The 19,533-nt window shown below is 39.3% G+C and overlaps 1 protein-coding gene across 2 annotated transcripts in view; it reads left to right on the top strand.

Annotated features, from left to right (window-relative positions):
* LOC115213009 (prostaglandin reductase-3) overlaps nt 1-19,533 on the top strand; it is a 120,318-nt gene that overhangs the window by 36,629 nt on the left and 64,156 nt on the right. For both annotated transcript variants that reach the window (XM_029781906.2, XM_036504276.1), the window contains exon 2: nt 8,495-8,636. In XM_029781906.2, the coding sequence (XP_029637766.1) occupies nt 8,500-8,636 (137 nt within the window). In that variant the 5' untranslated portion in view covers nt 8,495-8,499. The remainder of the gene's footprint in view (nt 1-8,494; nt 8,637-19,533) is intronic.

Raw genomic sequence — 19,533 nt, forward strand, 5'->3', positions numbered from 1 at the left:
TCGACTGGCCTCCGTGCTGTGGGCACGTAACAAACACCATCCGATCGTGGCCGTTTGCCAGCCTCATCTGGCACCTGTGTCGGTGGCACATAAAAACACCATCCGAGCGTGGCCGTCTGCCAGCCTCGTCTGGCACCTGTGTTGGTGGCACATAAAAAACACCATCCGAGCGTGGCCGTTTGCCAGCCTCGTCTGGCACCTGTGTCTGTGGCACATAAAATCACCCACTACACACTCGGAGTGGTTGGCGTTAGGAAGGGCATCCAGCTGTAGAAACACTGCCAGATCTGACTGGACTGGTGCAGCTTTCGGGCTCCCCAGACCCCAGTTGAACCGTCCAACCCATGCTAGCATGGAAAGCGGACGTTAAATGATGATGATGATGATGATGAAATTAAGGACTGAACATGAAAAGTGGACAGTCAACATGCTAGATATAGACGTCAAATCGCCATTCTCCCACAAAGAGTATGTTCTCAAATAAAACTCAGCACAAAACCAAAGCATTAAACAAGACAAATGAAAATATACGAAAATATTCATGTTCAGTCCTTAATTTGTATGTATGTATATATATATACATATAATTTAAAATTAAGGATAAAATCTTTATAAGAAATTATCAGTAGTTAGCGTGAAAAACCTCGTAAGAGAAAAAATCTGTAAATTTTTCCACTTTGAAAATATTTATTTATATTATATAGAGGGTACTATTATTCATAGGTACCGCACACTAGAAGGGACTCTTGCAGTCAAAACTACTAAAATAAACAAATTGTACCGAATGCAAAACTTGAAAGCAAGTCATTTAAAAACAGAATTTAGTTACATATCACCTGTGATTTCGCAATCAATGCAGAATATGCATTCTATGCTCTTCAGTGCAACGAACTCAAGACATGTAAGGAAAAAACACAATATAGCATACCCGACAGCCAACCGTAGAATTCGTCGTAGCATGTACGAATGTTTATCTTTACATATCTATGAAAATGGCGGGCTTATTCGCAATGCATTTCAGTAACAATTTGCCTATTCGGAACAAAAATTCAGTATTGAACTATTCCGGTGAAAAATATAAATTTAAAATTAAGGATAAAATCTTTATGGTGGTGATGGTTGGTGTCAGGAAGGGTGCCCAGCTGTAGAAAACCATCAAGTTTGGTCTTTGATGCCAGAATATGTGAAAAATATGTGAAACTCTGCAATCATGTGCACATGGGCTATCAGTGCTAAAAATGCATTCCAGAATTACCGAGGGTATAGACACTTTATTTTATGTTGCTCCAGTTCACTCAGCTGTAGAAATGAGTTGTGACATCACAGGTGCCAAGCTGTATCGGCCCCTTTGCCTTTCCCTTGGATAACATTGGTGGCATGGAGAGGGGAGGCTGGTATGCGGATGACTGCTGGTCTTCCATAAAAAAACAACCTTGCCTGGACTTGTGCATCTTCAGAGGGTAATTTTCTAGGTGAAATCCCATGGTCATTCATGAACAAAGGGGTTCTTTACCCTTTAAATAGTTCAATTGAACTTGTATTTAGCTCACATGTTAATGCAGCCTCAATTCTGACTGGAATCCACAACAATTATTGACTTGGCTAAAATAACTTTAAATGCTACCCAACATGGTAAGAAAGAGTTTTCTAGAAAGTGAAGTTAGTCTGGTGAGCATTTTGTGGCAGGTCTATTAGGCTGTATAACAGAATTTTAATTTTTCAAAAATCTTTGGTCAGTAAGTGTTATTTTCTATTTGCTTCTATCTAGAAATCAAAGGAAATGACTACCATTCCCTTCAAACTTCGGTTTTCTGACCTGGACATCAATGTTTTGAAACTGACCTATTTTCCATTAAATTTCAGACAGATTCAGTGCTAAGCAGAAATATCATTATAGCAAATATTCTGCTCAATACTCAAATTTAATTGTCAGTTTTTTGACCATAACCACTTGAGCATGTTCCTAAGTGACTGACAGTATGTGCATCTCTGATGATGAGCAGGAGTAGTGGCGGAGCATCATAGCCATGAGTTGAGAGGGATTCTTTGGGGTTTCAATAAATGTAACAAAAGCAAAGTTTGAAGGAAATGTTAGCCATTTGTCATACATTCTAGGGGTAAGCAAACAAGAAATGACAATCGCTACCCAAGGACAAAACTTTTATTACAAAGTGTTATAGAAGGCAAAACTTCAAAGTATGATGTAGTCCTGTTAAGGTGTTGAGTAGAAAAATGTCAGTTTGTATTAATTAGGTATGAAAGAGCATTCTACAAGATGGATCTGTATCAACTTATGAAGGTGCACAAGAATAATAAAGAATCTGAAAAAAAATATTGAAATTAGATAACCAGAAAGCAGTGTGGAAGACACTGCTACAGTATGAATATTGATCGGATAAGAAATGTGAAATCGTAGATCAAGAAGGCGTTGGAGAAAACGGATTATATAATGAAGTAGTTACAGATACTGTTGATTGTTTAAAAGGTAGGACTAGAAAAATTGGGGAGGAATAAAATAGTAGAGTACGAAATTAATGTAGCAAAAAAGAGGGAAAACAATGATCACCTACCCAAAGTCAGAAAAAAAATATTGTCACTCCTTAGATGATATATTACTGGAAGGGAAGAATGAAGATCTTATTTAATGTTAACTTGAACCATGTGGATTAATGGAGAGAGGTAATTCAAAAATCTGTTGAAATAGATAAGCAGGAATGTGTAAATTTATTCCTTACTGAGTAAACGAAGTAATTAATACTAAGCATAAAGAAATAAAAAATATGAATAATCATGATATATACAAATATGTGCCTACTATGTGAAAGATATTTGTAGAAAATTTCATCAAAAATGGTCCAATTAAGTGAGAGTTATGAGGAAACAAAGTCTCTCCACTCCAAATAGTTTTCCCTAACAAATTTTAATAAAATCGTAATCTACATAATCTGAAATATATTTGTAAAAAAATATCCATTTTTTAGAAAGTTATGAGGAAACAAAGTTGGAGGAGGTGGGTATACTTCTGTAGTTATGCCTGATATCCATTTTTCAGAATGTTACAAAGACAAAATGTCAGAGGGCATTTACTGAATGAGTGAGTTCTATTAAATGAATAAAGAGTACAAAGGAAAATTAGATGCAACATTAAAAAATTATGCAAATTAGAAATCAAATATGTAAATATCACTTAATAACCAGCAAAAACCACCCAGAGGGCAGTCTTTCTACTAGTCTAAGTAATTTTAGAAAATAGTCATTAACAACTGATGGAGCTGAGAAGAGTAGTAAGTGTTTCTGACAATGTTGTATTTCTTGGGCACGATGCAAATAGGAACTTGATTGATATTCTGGCTATGCATGTGTAGGTGGTTTTGTATTCTGTAGAACCGAATTATTTGAGAAGGATGTGATTGCAGCATTGAAAATGGAATTTAAAGTAGGAACCTATGAGAGTGGAGCTTCCAAGTATTTAGGATGAAAGTTAAACTAAGAATGAAATCTATGCACATCACCTCTATTTATGACAGAATTAAAGAAAGGAATGTTACTGACAAGAAAAAATTATAGAGTTAAGTGAAGATGAGAAATCTGTATTAAAAAGACTTGCAAGTCGAATCACGTGGGCGTTGATGCAGTCTTGTTGTCCATTTGTTTCATTGATGTTTGTAGAATGAGAAAAGCTGGGAAAGATTTTCAAGTGAAAATCCTGTAATATTGGTTTCAAGTTTTGGCACAATGTCAGCAATTTTGTGGGAGTGGATAAGTCGATTGCATCGATCCCAGTGCTTGACTGGTACTTATTTTATTGACTCCAGTGTTAAGTTGGTATTTATTTTATTGACCCTAAAAGGATGAATGGCAAAGTCGACTCTGGTGGAATTTGAACTCAGAACATAAAGCTGGACAAAATGCTACTTAGCATTTTACCTGGTGTGCTATTGAGTCTGCCAGCTTAGTTAATAAAGTAATATTGCTTTCAAATTTTGGCACAAGGCAGCAATTTCAGGGGAGGGGCTAAGTCGATTAAATCGATCCCTGTGTGCATCTGGTACTTATTTTATTGAACCTGAAAGGATGAAAGGCAAAGTTGACCCCGGCAGAGTTTGGACTCTGAACATAAATATGGACAAAGTGCCCCTAAGCATTTTGCCTGGTCTGCTAATGATTCTGCCTGCTTGCCGCCTTAGTTGATAATATAATATTAAAGCTTATCTCCCTTCTCTTTACAGATGAGTATTTAAGATGGCTATTGCAAATTTTGGGACATTGAGGCATTATACACATGACTAAGCATTAAGAAATGTGAATATTTATTCAGATTTATCCACCAGATGTATCATTTGATGTTTGTAGAATGGGCAACACTAGTAAATATCTAGACAAGTCTGAGTAGATACTCACATATACAACCACTTCCTCTCTCTATGTCTCTTCATGTAGGTTTCTCATTTTCTATGTCTGTATTCCACTTCCTTTCTGAGTTTTCTCTCTTGTGCTCTCTTATGTATTATTTGTCTATCTCTCTGTCTCTCTTCCTCATCCCTCTCATCCTCTGTCTTTCTCTACAGTAAGGAGAATGGAAGATTATTGTACGACAAAAATGGTCAGATTTTTTAAATAGAATTACTGAAATTTAAAAAAAAACTGAAATTAAAAAAGAACATAAGAATTTTATATATATCAATATAAATGTTGTATAAACCTTCTTGTGAGATGATGAATGATACTATATATGGTTTGTCTATGATGTTTGTTTTGTAGTTTCTGATATAAAGTAGTCACATACACAAATAATGTGTGTGTGTGTGTGCGTGTATGTGTGTGTGTGTGTATGTGTGTATGTGTGTGAATTCAATACACTAAAATATTTCTGTCTAATTATAAGAATGATTTTTCAGACAATGAGTATTTATTCTGGTTTATTTAATTATATTAGTAACAATATGAGTTGTATTTGGATAGCAGTGTATGTTGCGCTGGTGTTGAAAGTAAATTACAGTGTCTTTGATATGCTACAAGACTTTTGGTTCCATTGCTACTTAGTTGTTAGTCTTTATCATCTTAAGACTAAACTCTTGTTATGCTTATTAACTCTTTCATGGTTTGTAGTTTCTTTTTTGTTTTTCAAGAATTATTAAGACATTCTTTCATGTAAAGTAAGTCATCAGAATATATGTTATCAAAAGCTTCAAACTCTGGTTGGTTGAAACATGATAAAGAGGAGGGTGAATACAGAGCACTGATAGATACAACCACTTTCATTTTAGTACCGTTTATATATATGCCACTGTTATTAACTTAGTTGTTGCACTACTCACCACACCACAGAGTGTAGGTTCATGGAAAAGTCCTCCTATTACATTGACAAATGCAACATACATGTCCTAATCTATAGATGCACTCACATGAGTTGTCTGATTTTCTGGTTGAATTTTGCAATGGAAACACAACAGAGTATCTTCAGAGAAAAAATGGTATAAGGAGCATCAGATGAAGTGTACAAGAGAGAATATTGCACTGGTATTGTGACGTGATGCATATGAATGGGAACAGCTGGGTAAAGAAGTGCTGACCTCTAACTGTGGAGGGAACCTGTGGAAGAGGTAGACCCAGGAAGATGAAGTCGTGCAATATGATCTTTTGCTGTTGAGTCTTGTGGATGTGATGACAAGGGATTGAAACTTTTGGTGATTTGCTGTGCTTGAGAAGACACATGAAGCTAAGTGTAATTGTAGTTGTGACCAGTGCTGGTGACACATAAAAGCACCTGTGCCAGTGACATGTAAAAGGCACCTGGTACACTCTGTGAAGTGGTTGGTGTTAGAAGGGCATCCAGCTGTGGAAACCAAGCCAGAACAGACTGGAACCCGGTGCAGCTCTCTGGCTTACCTGTTCCAGGTAAACTGTCTAACCCATATCGGCATGGAACATGGATGCTAAATGATGATAATAATGATGATGATGATGATATACACATATTTATATACAACTCTGCCATCGATATTATTGATGAATACTATAAAGACAATTCTATGTACAACTCTTGCAGTTCAATTATATAGTTAATCAGGTGATACACAAAGGAGTCATACCCAATGACTGGTGTAGCAGCATAATAGGGATAGATGAATGGTTAGTGAGAGCTGTGCAAGCCATGTGCAGGGACGCTGTCAGTAAGGTGAGGGTTGGCAACGAGTACACTAAAGAATTCAGGGTAGAGGTAGGCGTCCACTAAGGTTCAGTCCTCAGCCCCCAGCCCCCTCCTATTTATCATAGCCCTCCAGGCAATAACGGAGGAATTCAAGACAGGATACCCCTGGGAGCTCCTCTATGCTGATGACCTTGCTCTAATTGCTGAGTCACTATCAGAACTGGAGGAGAAGTTTCAGGTGTGGAAACAATGTTTAGAATTGAAGGGCCTTAGAGTCAATCTAGCTAAAACCAAAGTCCTAATAAGTAGGAAGGTAGACAAATCACAAACGCCTTCAGGTAGATGGCCCCGCTCGATCTGTAGAAAAGGTGTAGGTAGAAACTCTATAAGATGCGCCAAGTGTAAGCTATGGACACATAAGAGGTGCAGCAATGACAAAGGAAGGCTAACTAGGAAGATAGTTTTTGTATGTGGCAGATGCTCAGGAGCAATAAACACTGAAAATGCTTTGAGACCAACTTCTGCCACATTCCAGGGAGAAAAACTAGAAATAGGTGACCAAGTCAGTAGCGGGGGCGGGTGTGCTGAAAGTGTAACTGCTAGAGTAAGAATAGCTTGGGCAAAGTTCAGAGAGCTGTTACCCCTGCTGGTGACAAAAGGCCTCTCGCTCAGAGTAAAAGGCAGACTGTATGACGCGTGTGTACGAACAGCCATGCTACATGGCAGTGAAACATGGGCCGTGACTGCTGAGGATATGCGTAAGCTCACAGAAATGAAGCCAGTATGCTCCGATGGATGTGTAATGTCAGTGTTCATACTCGACAGAGTGTAAGTACCTTGAGAGACAAGCTGGACCTAAGAAGCATCAGTTGTGGTGTGCAAGAGAGACGTTTGCACTGGTATGGTCATGTGGCAAGAATGGATGAAGATAGTTGTGTGAAAAAGTGCCACACCCTAGCAGTTGAGGGAACCTGTGGAAGAGGCAGACCCAGGAAAACCTGGGACGAGGTGGTGAAGCACGACCTTCAAACTTTAGGTCTCACTGAGGACTAGAGACCGAGACCTTTGGAAGTATGCTGTGCGTGAGAAGACCCGGCAGGACAAGTGAGACCATAACCCGTAGCCTTCTACATGGGATGTAGCGAGTCCACTTATGCATACCTTCCCTTCTTGGGACACAAAACTCTACTTGTGAAGACCTTTTGAGGCAAGTGAGAATTGAAATCGATCAACATCAATGGAAATTGTAGCTATGATACCAGTGCCGGTGGCACGTAAGAGAACAATCCGAACGTGGCCGTTGCCAGTGCTGCCCAGACTGGCCCCCATGCCGGTGGCACGTAAAAAGCACCATCCGATCGTGGCCGTTTGCCAGCCTCGTCTGGCACCTGTGCCGGTGGCACATAAAAAGCACGACTACACTCACAGAGTGGTTGGCGTTAGGAAGGGCATCCAACTGTAGAAACACTGCCAGATCAGATTAGGCCTGGTGCAGCCTTCTGGCTTCCCAGACCCCAGTTGAACCGTCCAACCCATGCTAGCATGGATAGCGGACGCTAAACGATGACGATGATGATGATGATGAATATGTATTGTCATTATTGTCTGTCTTTCTGCAATCATGCTCATAAAGTCTGTCCAACTTCCACTTTTTTATACACTATGTATTGTTAATTGTTGTCTACTTATTCATATGTGTAACAGTTGGAAGGGTTTTTATACAATATGTATTGTGACTGTTGTATATGTTACCTTTAGAATGAACTTGCATATCACTGAAGCATGGAAGCACGAAAGTATGGATGTATGTAGGCACATACATACACTCTAGTTGTATATAGGCACATATGAGTGTGCGGCTGTGTGTGTGTATATATATATATATATATATATATATATATATATACACAAATATTGGTGTATGTGTGTATATGTCTGCTAATACTTTCTGCCCAGAAAGTGGTCATCTGTAAATGACAGCCGATCCTACCTCACAGTGGGATCTCAGATCAAAGATAAAAGTCTGCCATGCATTCTACATCTGGATAGCCAACAACACCCATTAATCACATACTGGCAACACACATGCATGTGTGTGTGTGTGTCTGTACATCTATATATGTATCTATGCCCAATGAACATAGACTCCTATCCCGTAACCTTTGTATCTTTGAGGATAGTAATTGAAACTTGAGTAAAAATTGTTATAAGCAATATAGAAAATTTGTTAAATAAATCATTATCAAAATTTCATTGTTCTCAAAAATTAGACCTTATGATAATAAGGGAATTATTTTCAACAATCTTCTATATAGTTTTATGTAATATTTTTTTTGCTTGCAGACAAAATGTCAATTAAACAATTACCAAGTACTTTTCGAAAGCTTGTGGTGAATCAATTGTCAAAAAGTTTTCGGGATGTTGTTTCAATTAAAGAAGTTCAAATGCCAAAACCTGCAGCTGGTGAAGTTCTGGTTAAAAACAGGTGAACCCTTTTGTTATATTCCTGCTGAAATATTCTGTATTTGTTTCAAGTAATTTCGAAATTAATGAAGAATCTAATACAATAATTTTCATTATTAAGCTGGTATTTGGAACGTAAATTAACATGAAATGTTGATGGAAACTTTTAATTTGCAGATCTTTAAAATAGGAAATTTATACCATAGAAACATGCTGGTCTCATGCAGATTGTAATTAGAAGGGTTAATGGTTTTATTTTAAAATCTGGTATGAAATTAATACAAAGCTAGATTAGAGAAAAAGAGTGTTTAGTCATTGAGTACTGTAGTTGGTAACTTGATGTGCAACTGAAATCACTGCTTCAAATTAATTATTATTTATTTAACAAACCCACCTTCAAAGTGTGGCTTCACTTTCTTTTAAATTAGCTCACACACTTCAAAGCTTGTGTTATGGACAGATTTTCATTAATATGTCTCTTGAAAATAATTTGCTGATTTAAAAGAAAAAATGCTAGTTTGTCTAAAAGCAAAGTCCCTTTCATATTTTCATATTCCTTATTATAATTAGTTAAATAGTGGTGTTTGACAGTATTCTCATTATAAACACCGACTGAATCTTTACAAATAAGACACACATACTTTTGGTTGAGCTCCATAAAAAGAAAAAAAAATATCTGCCAAACAAAGTACTTTTGCTAACAACTCTTTCTTTTATTAGTACCAGCCATTGTGGAAGGTGTTGCTTTAATGTACTTTATAATATTGATTTAAAATCATTGATGAAGCTGGGCAAAGGAACTGCTCAATGTTGCTAGCTTTCAAAATTATTGCACTTAATTGACATAACTGGCAACTAAGCTAGACAAAATTTAAATTCACACTGACTATTTATCACCAATAACAATACCTTATAAGACAGAATAAATAATTTGAGTGGAGTGGGGTAGAGTGGGGGGTAAATGCTAATTGGCTGTAATAAGTGTGGAACTATCAAGTCATCAATTTATATGCATTTCAGCTTGAATCATAATTAATGTCACATGACAAAAACAACTTACAAGGAAGACGTTTCTAATCCTACTCCCTCCACTCTAGGGGAATGAGCTGAATAGAATTTATTACATGTGAAATATCAATTCATGAGAAAAAAAAGAAAAGAAAAACTGCTCACAAGTATATTGTAAAAGTGATTGGAATGTTTGCAGATATATGATAGCTAGATATGCTTGTGTGAATATTTATGGAAGTATGCATTCTTGAGTTAAAATTTGTGAGTCGACAGTAGAAAGCACCATTATAGAAATTTACTAAAAAAGGTTTGGAAATGAATCGAGAGATCAGATCTTACAAGATCATACCCTTAATTTTGGTAACTATTGTCTTCAATTGCAGATACAAACAGCTGAAATGGGGTTCCCCTGAAGGATCTCTGGAGTCACCTTACACAACAGTGTGGGTAGCTTGGAGATTAGGGAATCTCTTTTGGTCAATGTACTACTTCTCTGCATTGAGAGGTCAGAGTTCTGGTGCTACAGACATATGATTAGAATGTTGCAGGACAGAATTGCAAACTGGATTCTTCAAGCTAAGCCAAACTGGCTAAGCCAAACTGGCTAAGCCAAACTGGCTAAGCCAAACTAAGGTAGACCAAGAATGAAATGGCTAGATGATATTCATAGTCTTAGATGGTCATGCTTGGAAATCCAACCAGAAAATCTAATGATGGTTGCTTCTGATAGGACCTTATGGAGAAGGTGCCTAAGGACTCTTCCCCCATGACCTTCCCAGGAATACTGGGCAGAGAAGATGGGTTGAAGGATGGATTGTATGATGTATTAATATCATTCAGATATGCTGTGCTTGAGAAGACCTGTCAAGCCAAGTGAAACCACAGTCATGGCCAATACTAGTGTTGTATGACTGGCACCCGTATTAGTAGCACATGATAATCACCCTGCAAATGTTGAGCAATATGCCGTGCTTGAGAAGACCATCAAACCAAGTGAAGCCATAGTCAGAGTCATGGCCGATGCCAGTGTCCCATTGCTGGCACTTGTGCTGGTGGCATGTAAAAAGCACTCTTTGAACGTTGGGGCTGACAGAGGCAGTGACAAGTGACTGATGCTGGTGTTACGTAACTGGCACATAAAAAGCACCCACTAAACCCTTGGAGTAGTTGGCATTAGGAATGGTATCCAGCTGTAGAAAACCATGCCAAATCAGATTGCAACTAGGTGCAGCTCCCCAGCATACCAGTTTTCAGTCAAACTGTCCAACCCATACCCACATGGAGAATGAATGTTAAATGATGATAATGATATGGTGAGTGAAGGGCTACTTTTAATGTTATAATTTCTTTATGGGCCCCATCCAGTATTTTTGATAAGATTATTGAAGTGGAATAAACTCATATAAGCACTCTTGGATACAATCTGCCTTATAAAAAGTGTGTCAGAGCCACAACTTAGCTTTGGAGAGGCAGTTAGAGATGACAAATTTTACATCTTGAGCAAATATCGAAGAGTTTTTACTTGCCCAAGAATTATTTTTGTTAAAATAAATTTGGAAAATATGTACTCAACACATCATTCAATTCAAAACCAATGCTAGTAATCTAATATATTTATTTTGTTCAATGTTTTTAATATGAGCACCATGTCTCAATGGTATGTTAGTAATTTACATTGCGTGTTGTTATTGATATGAATAGGAAAAAGAAAAATGATTAATTTGAAATCAATCATAAGTACACTTATACTACATATTGCTAACAATGATAAAGTTAAACTATTTTCTTAGTGCTCATTTATTAATACATTTCTTGTTTTAGATTTTACTATATTCATGCATGAGAATAATACTTCACAAAGATAGATGGAGGGAAACTATGTCCTTCAGTCACTTAAAAGTCAACTTTTTCATGCTCACATGAGTTTGATGAAATCCAGTGAGGCAGATTTTCTATGGTTAGGTGTCAACATTTACCTATTTTCAAGGATGGTGATATTTCTCCATGGTCAAACATGTTTTCATGGAAGATTGGAAACAAATGACACTCTATGTGTGACAATGATATACATTTACAACTCTATTTCCACCCTACTCTTCACTCTGCTACAACCATCCTCTGTGCTACTTCCTACTGCCTTATGCGTGCCACCATTTGCTCTAATCTCTCCAAAATATACACCACCAACTGTCTTCTCCCTCTTGCTTTTTCCATCATCTTCTCTCAGTCGCCCTCCCATGCAAACGCTTCATTCCATAATTCATTTAAATCATCTCTTTCATCAATTTCGCGCTCTCACCAAACAACACACCTCCATCCCTCCCTCCCAGTCTTCCACCATCCCCACCACCCCTCCTACTTCTATCCCATCCACCCCTTCTCCACTTCGGTCTGTTGTTACCATCCTCCAGATCTTCCCCTCTCTGAGGCAGAATGCCCCCTCCCTAGTAGGAGTCTGTGCTTCATCTCCCTCATTCCATCCAGCAATGAATTTCGGACTGTAGACGCCAGCTCCTGGCCAGTTCCAAGGATTCGATCATTTTGCGGGTGCCTACCAGTGTGCTGTGGACTGGTTTAACTTTTCCAGGCGTCCCTGTCATCTGAACATCTCCCCAGCCGAACTCTCTGCCCTTCGATGTCTCTGACGCTGCACTGACATCGTCATAAAACCAGCTGACAAGGGTGGAGTCGTGGGGGTGTGGCGTGCCAACTTCAAGACACCTCCTTCTACTGCCCTCTGCCCTCTGACCCCATGCCCAGCTACCAGCAGACTGTCCTCCACTATCCCTGACCTCATCTCCTCCTCCCGTCTGCCCCTCACCGCCTCCAACCTCATTGTTTGCACCTCTCACATCCCCACTATTTACTTCCTCCTCAAAATCCACAAACCCAACAAACCTGGCTGCCCCATTGTCTCTGTCTGCAAGTGCCCCACCGAACTCATCTCCAGATATCTTGACCGTGTCCTTGATCCCCTAGTGGCTTCCCTTCCCTCTCACATCCATAACACAAACCATGCGCTTTGTTTGTTCAACTCTTTCTCCTTCCCTCCTGGCCCCTCTAAACTTCTCTTCACTCTCAACATCCACAACCTTTACGCGGTGATCCCTCACCACGAGGGGCTGTGTGCGCTCCAACATTTCCTTGACCTTCGACCTGACCCCCCAACCCGACACTTCCACACTCATTTGTCTGGCCGAACTTGTCCTCTCACACAACTGCTTCTTGTTCACTGGTGATTTTTACCAGCAGGTCTCGGGAGTGGCCATGGGAATGAGAATGGGCTCCAACTATGCGAAACTGTTCGTTGGCTACGTTGAGGCCTAAATATTCTCAAGTTTCACTGGTCCCACTCCCGAACTATACAGCTGTTATATTGACGACTGTATCGATGCAACCTCACTCTCCCATGAACATCTAGATTTCTTCCTCTCTTTTGTCAAATCTTGCCATCCTGCCCTCCACTTCTCCTGCACTATCTCTGACACCTCTGTCTCCTTTCTTGACATTTCGGTCAGCATTCATCACTCCACTCTCACCACCTCCATCCACTACAAACACACAAACTCACACTCATACCTAAACTTATCCTCCTCCCACCCTAAACACACCAAGCTCTCAATTCCTATTCCCAATTCCTCTGTCTACGCAGGCTCTGCAGTGACAACCATGACTTTGAGACTCCGTCTCAACCCATGGCTTGCCACTTCATCCTATGTGGATATCCCCTCATGCCCTCATCCACACTGCCCTTGCCAGAGCACATTCCATGGATCGTGCATCTGCTCTCTTCCCCCACACCTGCCCTGCCATCTCCCGTCTCCTGTTTCCCCTCACCTAACACCCCACCACCCTATCTTTCCACTGCACCATTCTCCAAGCCTTCCGGCGACTCCAGTCCAACCCCTCCACTTTGCACATCTTTCCTAACCTACCCCTCCCCTCTTTCAAACGTGCCCACAACCTACGAAACCTCTTGGTTCACAGCTTCTTCCCTAACCCAGCCTCTCAACCCGGCTCATTCCCCTGCTCCCATCCACCCTCCTCACAAGAACCCATCATTGACCCTTTCACATCACCAACTCCTTTACCTGTGCTTCTACCAATGTCATCTACTGCATCTCCTGCTCCCTCTGCCCTTCCCTATACATCGGGCAAATGGGATGCCGCTTGGCTGACCGGTTTGCAGAATACTTCTGAGACATTTAGCTCAGCAATGACACCCCAGTCTCGTGCCATTTCCACTACCGGCCACTCTTTGCAACACCTGTCTGTGTTCGGATTGTCCTTGCATAGGGGCCATCCGGGCTCCCGTTTGTGCTATGAACAGGGATTAATCTTCTCTCTTCGCTCCTTTGCGCCACATGGGTGCAACTCTCCTCCCCTCTTCATCTAACCTCCTCCCCTCCTCTCTCTCCCTCTCACACCTACTTCCTCCCACCCACCTCTCCTCTCTTGCTCTGACTCCTACTTCTTCTCTTCCCTCCTACTCTCCTCTCTTTTCACTCCTATCCACCTTCTCCCTTCCACCCCTTCATCGTCACCCCTCCCTCGTAATCCCGCCCACCCCTACACAATCCATCCCCACTTTCCCTATCCATCCCACCCCACATACCCTACGTCTACCCCCACCCTTGCTTACCCCGCTCTTGCCTCCCCTACCTCCCAACACCGTCACACCACACCACTATACCATACACCACCATACCACACAACACTTCACACATCACATCACACCACCATACCACACAACACATCACACATCACATCACACCACCATGCACACACTAGTACTGACCACTTCCCAGCCCCACATTTTCACACCTACACATGCACACGTCAAGGTCACCAGCCTTCTTCCACACACACACACATACATATTCTCTTATACACATGCATGTGCACCTTCGTTTTGGGATCACCACTAATTTATTATATCCCCCTGTTCCTAATTCTTCTGTGGGAGCCCTCTGTCCGGCGTTTGCCACTACACATTCTTTATTTTCTCTCCTTGTTTCTTTTTGTATTCCTTTTGTGGAAGAGCGTAGGCTCAAAATGTTTTAGACTTTTCCACTTCCCAAGTGTTATCCCAATACATCTGTTTGTTGTCTACACCATCTGTCGTCATCTTTTATTTCTTTGTGAATTCTCTCCCTACATTTGCAACTATTGCATGATCTCAAGATGAGGGTATTCACACACAAACATAAACACAAACACAGATACACACACAGAAATCCACCCACTTACCTACCTATCTACTTACATACTTAACTACCTACCTACATACTTACCTACCTACCTATCTACCTACTTACCTACCTGCCTGCTTACCTGCCTGTCTGCCTGCCTGCTTGCCTGGCTAGCTACCTACTACCTACCTTCCTAGCTAGCTACCCTACATACCTAGCTATCTAACCACCCTACCATACCCTTCTCAAGCCATAAATTCATTAGGTTGGTTTCTTTGATTCTGTGGCATATACACTCCCACCGGGGACAGTATCTAAAGATATTGAGAAGAACTTGAAGAAAATGGGAATACAGTGTCCAGTAGAGCTGTTGCAAAAAGTTTTCCTCCTTGGCATGACCAGAATTATCAAGAAAGTACTAGATAGTTGAAGAGAACATGCAAGGTTCTAGGAGTTCTAACAAAATCTGAGTTAAAAGAATAAATAATGATAATTATGATGTGAGTGTAATACACATGCTTTTAATGCTGGCAAGGGTTGAGTAGACTGACATAGTCTGTGTCAGCTCTTGTACAGATACATTGGAGGACAATGTCTTGCTTGCACATTCATTTTTGGCTTAGTTTCTGTAGCTAGATGTGTTTCCTAACACTGGCCACTTTACAGAGTGTACTGAGTGCATCTTATATGGCACCAGCACCAAAGTGGTTGTCATGTTCTAGACAAGACTAAAAGTCTTCTCAACTTTATGTTGTCTCTGCTCACTCACCAACCACTTTACTGGATTCAGTTTATCATGACATCAGCACTAGTGAGGTTTAGAGAGTTCTTGCTACTTTATAATGTTGTCTTTTACTTAAGGGAAGTGATCCATCTATCTATTAGATCAGTGGTTCTCAATCAGGATTCATATGGCCCCTGTCAGTCCATATAAAATTTTTTGAGGTTCATACAATAATATAGTAAATCAGAGATCTGCAGTAGTATTTTAAGGGTCCCTGAAAACATTTTGTTTTAGATGTGTATGTTTTGCAAGAAACAGCTAAGTTCTTTTTTTCTCTAGCATCTTACATAGTTCAACCCACACAAGTCAATGTGTGAAAAACAAAATAGGAATTTTCTAAGAAGTTTCTATAAAACTAGTTTTTAAACATTGAATGGCTAGAGTGGGTGGGGTCCACCAGAATGAAATAGTAATCAAAGGAGCCCATAGATAAAAAATGGTCGAGAATCCCTGTATTAAACTGTCTGTTTGGCCATCTCTCTTTCTGTCCATCCATCTGTTTTTGCAAACGACAGACTGACAGACATTTACTCTGATCAGACAATATGCAACAAAGTTCACTGTTTAAGGTTCTTGTGTTCATATCTCTATAAATAAATATCTAAAATTCAAAGCTGAGGCCTGAGGGGCAGCCATTTACTTTCAGGGGAATACTTTGGAATAATTTTTTCACCATCATAAAGCTTAAAAAGAACCACTAAGGAAAGAGACATGAATGTAAAAATAGAAAAGCATTAGATAAGATACAATTCATGTAAAGCTTTAACGCAATAATAAACCATTATCTTGTTTTTTGGGTAAGTCCAGGAAAGTAAAAGCTAATAGAGTGCATCCTAAGAGAGAAACAAGGCATAGTAGTCAGCTTCAAGGCAGTTTCCAACAGACTGGATTTTTGGTAGCCTACAGCAGATCAAACATGCCATAGAATCTATCCTTTTCACAGCAAAGTTAATGATACTGGGTAATGGAAATCCCATTTCCATTATAAAACTTCATTGTGTAGGTATTTTCTCTTGCAATATGGATCATGGATATCAGGGATGGTCATTGCTGTTGTGGATATCAAGGTAACTGGCATAAGCAATATTAAAATTAATGCCCACATCCATAGTTTTCTTATTCATAAAGGTATGTGATAAGTGCAACAAAGCAGCAGTAGTTGCAGTACTCCTTTCTCCCATACAGTTGTGTACTCCATTCCTGCTGCTCTTTAAGAAGTGCAGTATAAAACCCACAACTGAAGACGCCCACCACCATTGAAGTTGTTGGATAAATGAGCAAGCATGCATGTTTTACTTTTTGGATTATTTAAGTATTTTCATCTGCAGAATTCAAAGTAGTCTTTAACAAAATGGCAAGACTCTTTTGTTTAAGTTAAGACAATTCTTGTGGATATCCAAATTGGATGTGTGTGTGTGTGGTGTGTGTGTGTGTGTGTGTGTGTGTGTGTGTGTGTGTGAATGTGTGTGTGAATGTGTGTGTGAATGTGCGTGCATGTGTGTGCACATGTGCACCTGTGTGTGTGTGTTATTCTTGTGGATAAGTGTGTACATATGTAGCAGGCATGCATGTCTCTTTTGTACACAAGTGTGTGCTTCATGACTGTTAGATGTGTATGTGTATTCTATGTGTACACGTGACTGTGTGTATGTGTTCAGCCCAGGAATCTCAAATGAGAATCACTGGAATGTCTCACAAATTTTCACTGTATCCCTAATCAATGGTAGTTAGAGAATGTGAGTTAGTTTTCTTTGCTCATTTTTGGAGACCCCAACATTTCTAGGCTTTTATGTAAATCTGTTATATAGCCCAGTGCACTGAACCTAGATATAAGATCTTTAGGTTTCTCATAAGTTCTCCATAAATGTCCTCTTTCTCTTCAATTTTTGATGAGCTATTCACATCCATTGCACTGTTGATCTTCAGAATAGTGCATGAATTTTGCTCCCACTCCCATAGAACACTATCTCATGTATTGTTTGCACCATGTTGCATTCATTGGAATGTTCTATCAGTAACCGTTATTGTAAAGGTGTGGATACATTCTGATTCTGGTATGCCTTTAGCACAACCATCAGAACAATCCTTCAAACATTGTGAATGGTATTGTCAACTATATTGTGTCTCATGGGAATGTAGTATCTTGCAGACATTTTTGGCATCTGTTGATGATGCAGGTGATATTTTCCACCTGATATTTAGCTGCTGTCTTTTCTAGGTGAGGTGTGATGTATTTATCACAAATCCTGATGAGGCTACTATTCCTGTCTTTGTTGTTAGTATTCTCTAGCATGCAGGATGTGTACTCATGTGTAACTTCCTGTTGGTATGATGATTTCTTCCCCAAGTCTCTGGTTAAGTTGGTCAAGCCAACCACTCTTTGTTCACACAGAACAGTTGTATATTCAGTGTGCCCATTTAGAGTTCTTTGCATTATCTCATGATGTTATTCTTTTGCTGTTGAGTACATACATGGTGTACTTTTTTCTCTCTATATTGTTCATCAAATATAGTCTAACTGATATAATGCAGCACTCAAAGATCATCAAGATGGCTTCCAACATAGATCCTGTCATTGTCACTGTTAATGTGGAAGATACCAAATAGTTTTTTTGTGTCTTTCTAGTCCTAATGTCCAAGATGCAGATTTCTTCAAGTGTTTAGTCTATTATCCCAAATGTCGGTACTGACTCTAGTGCTACTACAAAAGCATTGTGCTATATGGCTTTATTGAATACAGACAGCTCTGCTGAAGTAGTCTTTTGTTTCTGTGGCTTTACTCACCACACCAACACATGCAATATTCTTGTGGATTCCAAGTTATTTGTAATATTCATCACTGATGATAGAAGAGATAGACAGGCCATTTATATTCATATTCTTTGTCTGGTCAATAATCTTTCCTCGTTTTACTGCCAAATACGAACACTTATCCTGACTAAATTCTATTCCAATGTCCCACAAAAATGTGTTCAGTTCTGTCTTTTCATGTTATGATATGAATATTACTCAAATACAGCGTAAGATCATGAACAAAAAGGTGTGGGTGATATAAATCTGCTTCTTCAGCAGATATTGTTATATAACCTTTGCATTTTCTTAACAAGACTGACGGGGTTCGCAGTTAGGATGAAAAGCATTACAAATAAGCTGTCACTTTGAAATATTCTGGTTGTTAGCCTAATTCTGTTAGTGACTATAATACTATCTTTAGTTCTTATTGATTGCTCTGAAGACAGTGTCATTGCCAATCTCTTAATGGTATCGATTATAGCAGAGGGAACCTTAGTAAAGCATAGTGACTCTTGTATCCATGATTAAGGGACAGAGTTAAAAGCTTTACTATAGTCTAGTCATATAGTCAACAGATTCAAGTGGTGCTGCTTTACTTTCATAACTCTTTCAATACCAAACTGCCTGGGACCACCAATGGTTCTATGATATGAATTTCCTGTTTTGAAGTGAGTCAAAGATCTGAAGAAGATAACCATTTTTTTATCAGGTTTGTATCAATGGCTAAAGTTTTAGGGATAGATTTCATTATTTTGAAAACAAACAACAAAACAACTCCTTTTTATTGAGGTGACTGATTTTGACACCACATTGTATGTATACATGTGTGTGTGTGTGTGTGTGTGTGTGTGTGTGTGAATCTATAAGCATACAGTTCCGTATGCTTGCATGTATGCATGTCATTACATTTGTATTTATATCTTTTGATATGTGTATGTGTACGTATGAAGTTATAGTGTTGTAGAATATAGATTTCTCTTCAGTTCTTCAGAGGCATTTTTGAATTGATGCTAATGCTTACTAAGCAAGTAACTTCTACAGCAGCCAGTATATTCTCACTTTTCCAGAGAACTATGTTTGGACTGTTCTACTTGTATTTCACTGATCTTTTGATAGGAACATTCCACTACTACTGCTTC

The sequence above is a fragment of the Octopus sinensis genome, linkage group LG6 (genome assembly GCF_006345805.1).
Source record: "Octopus sinensis linkage group LG6, ASM634580v1, whole genome shotgun sequence".
NCBI lineage: Eukaryota > Metazoa > Mollusca > Cephalopoda > Octopoda > Octopodidae > Octopus > Octopus sinensis.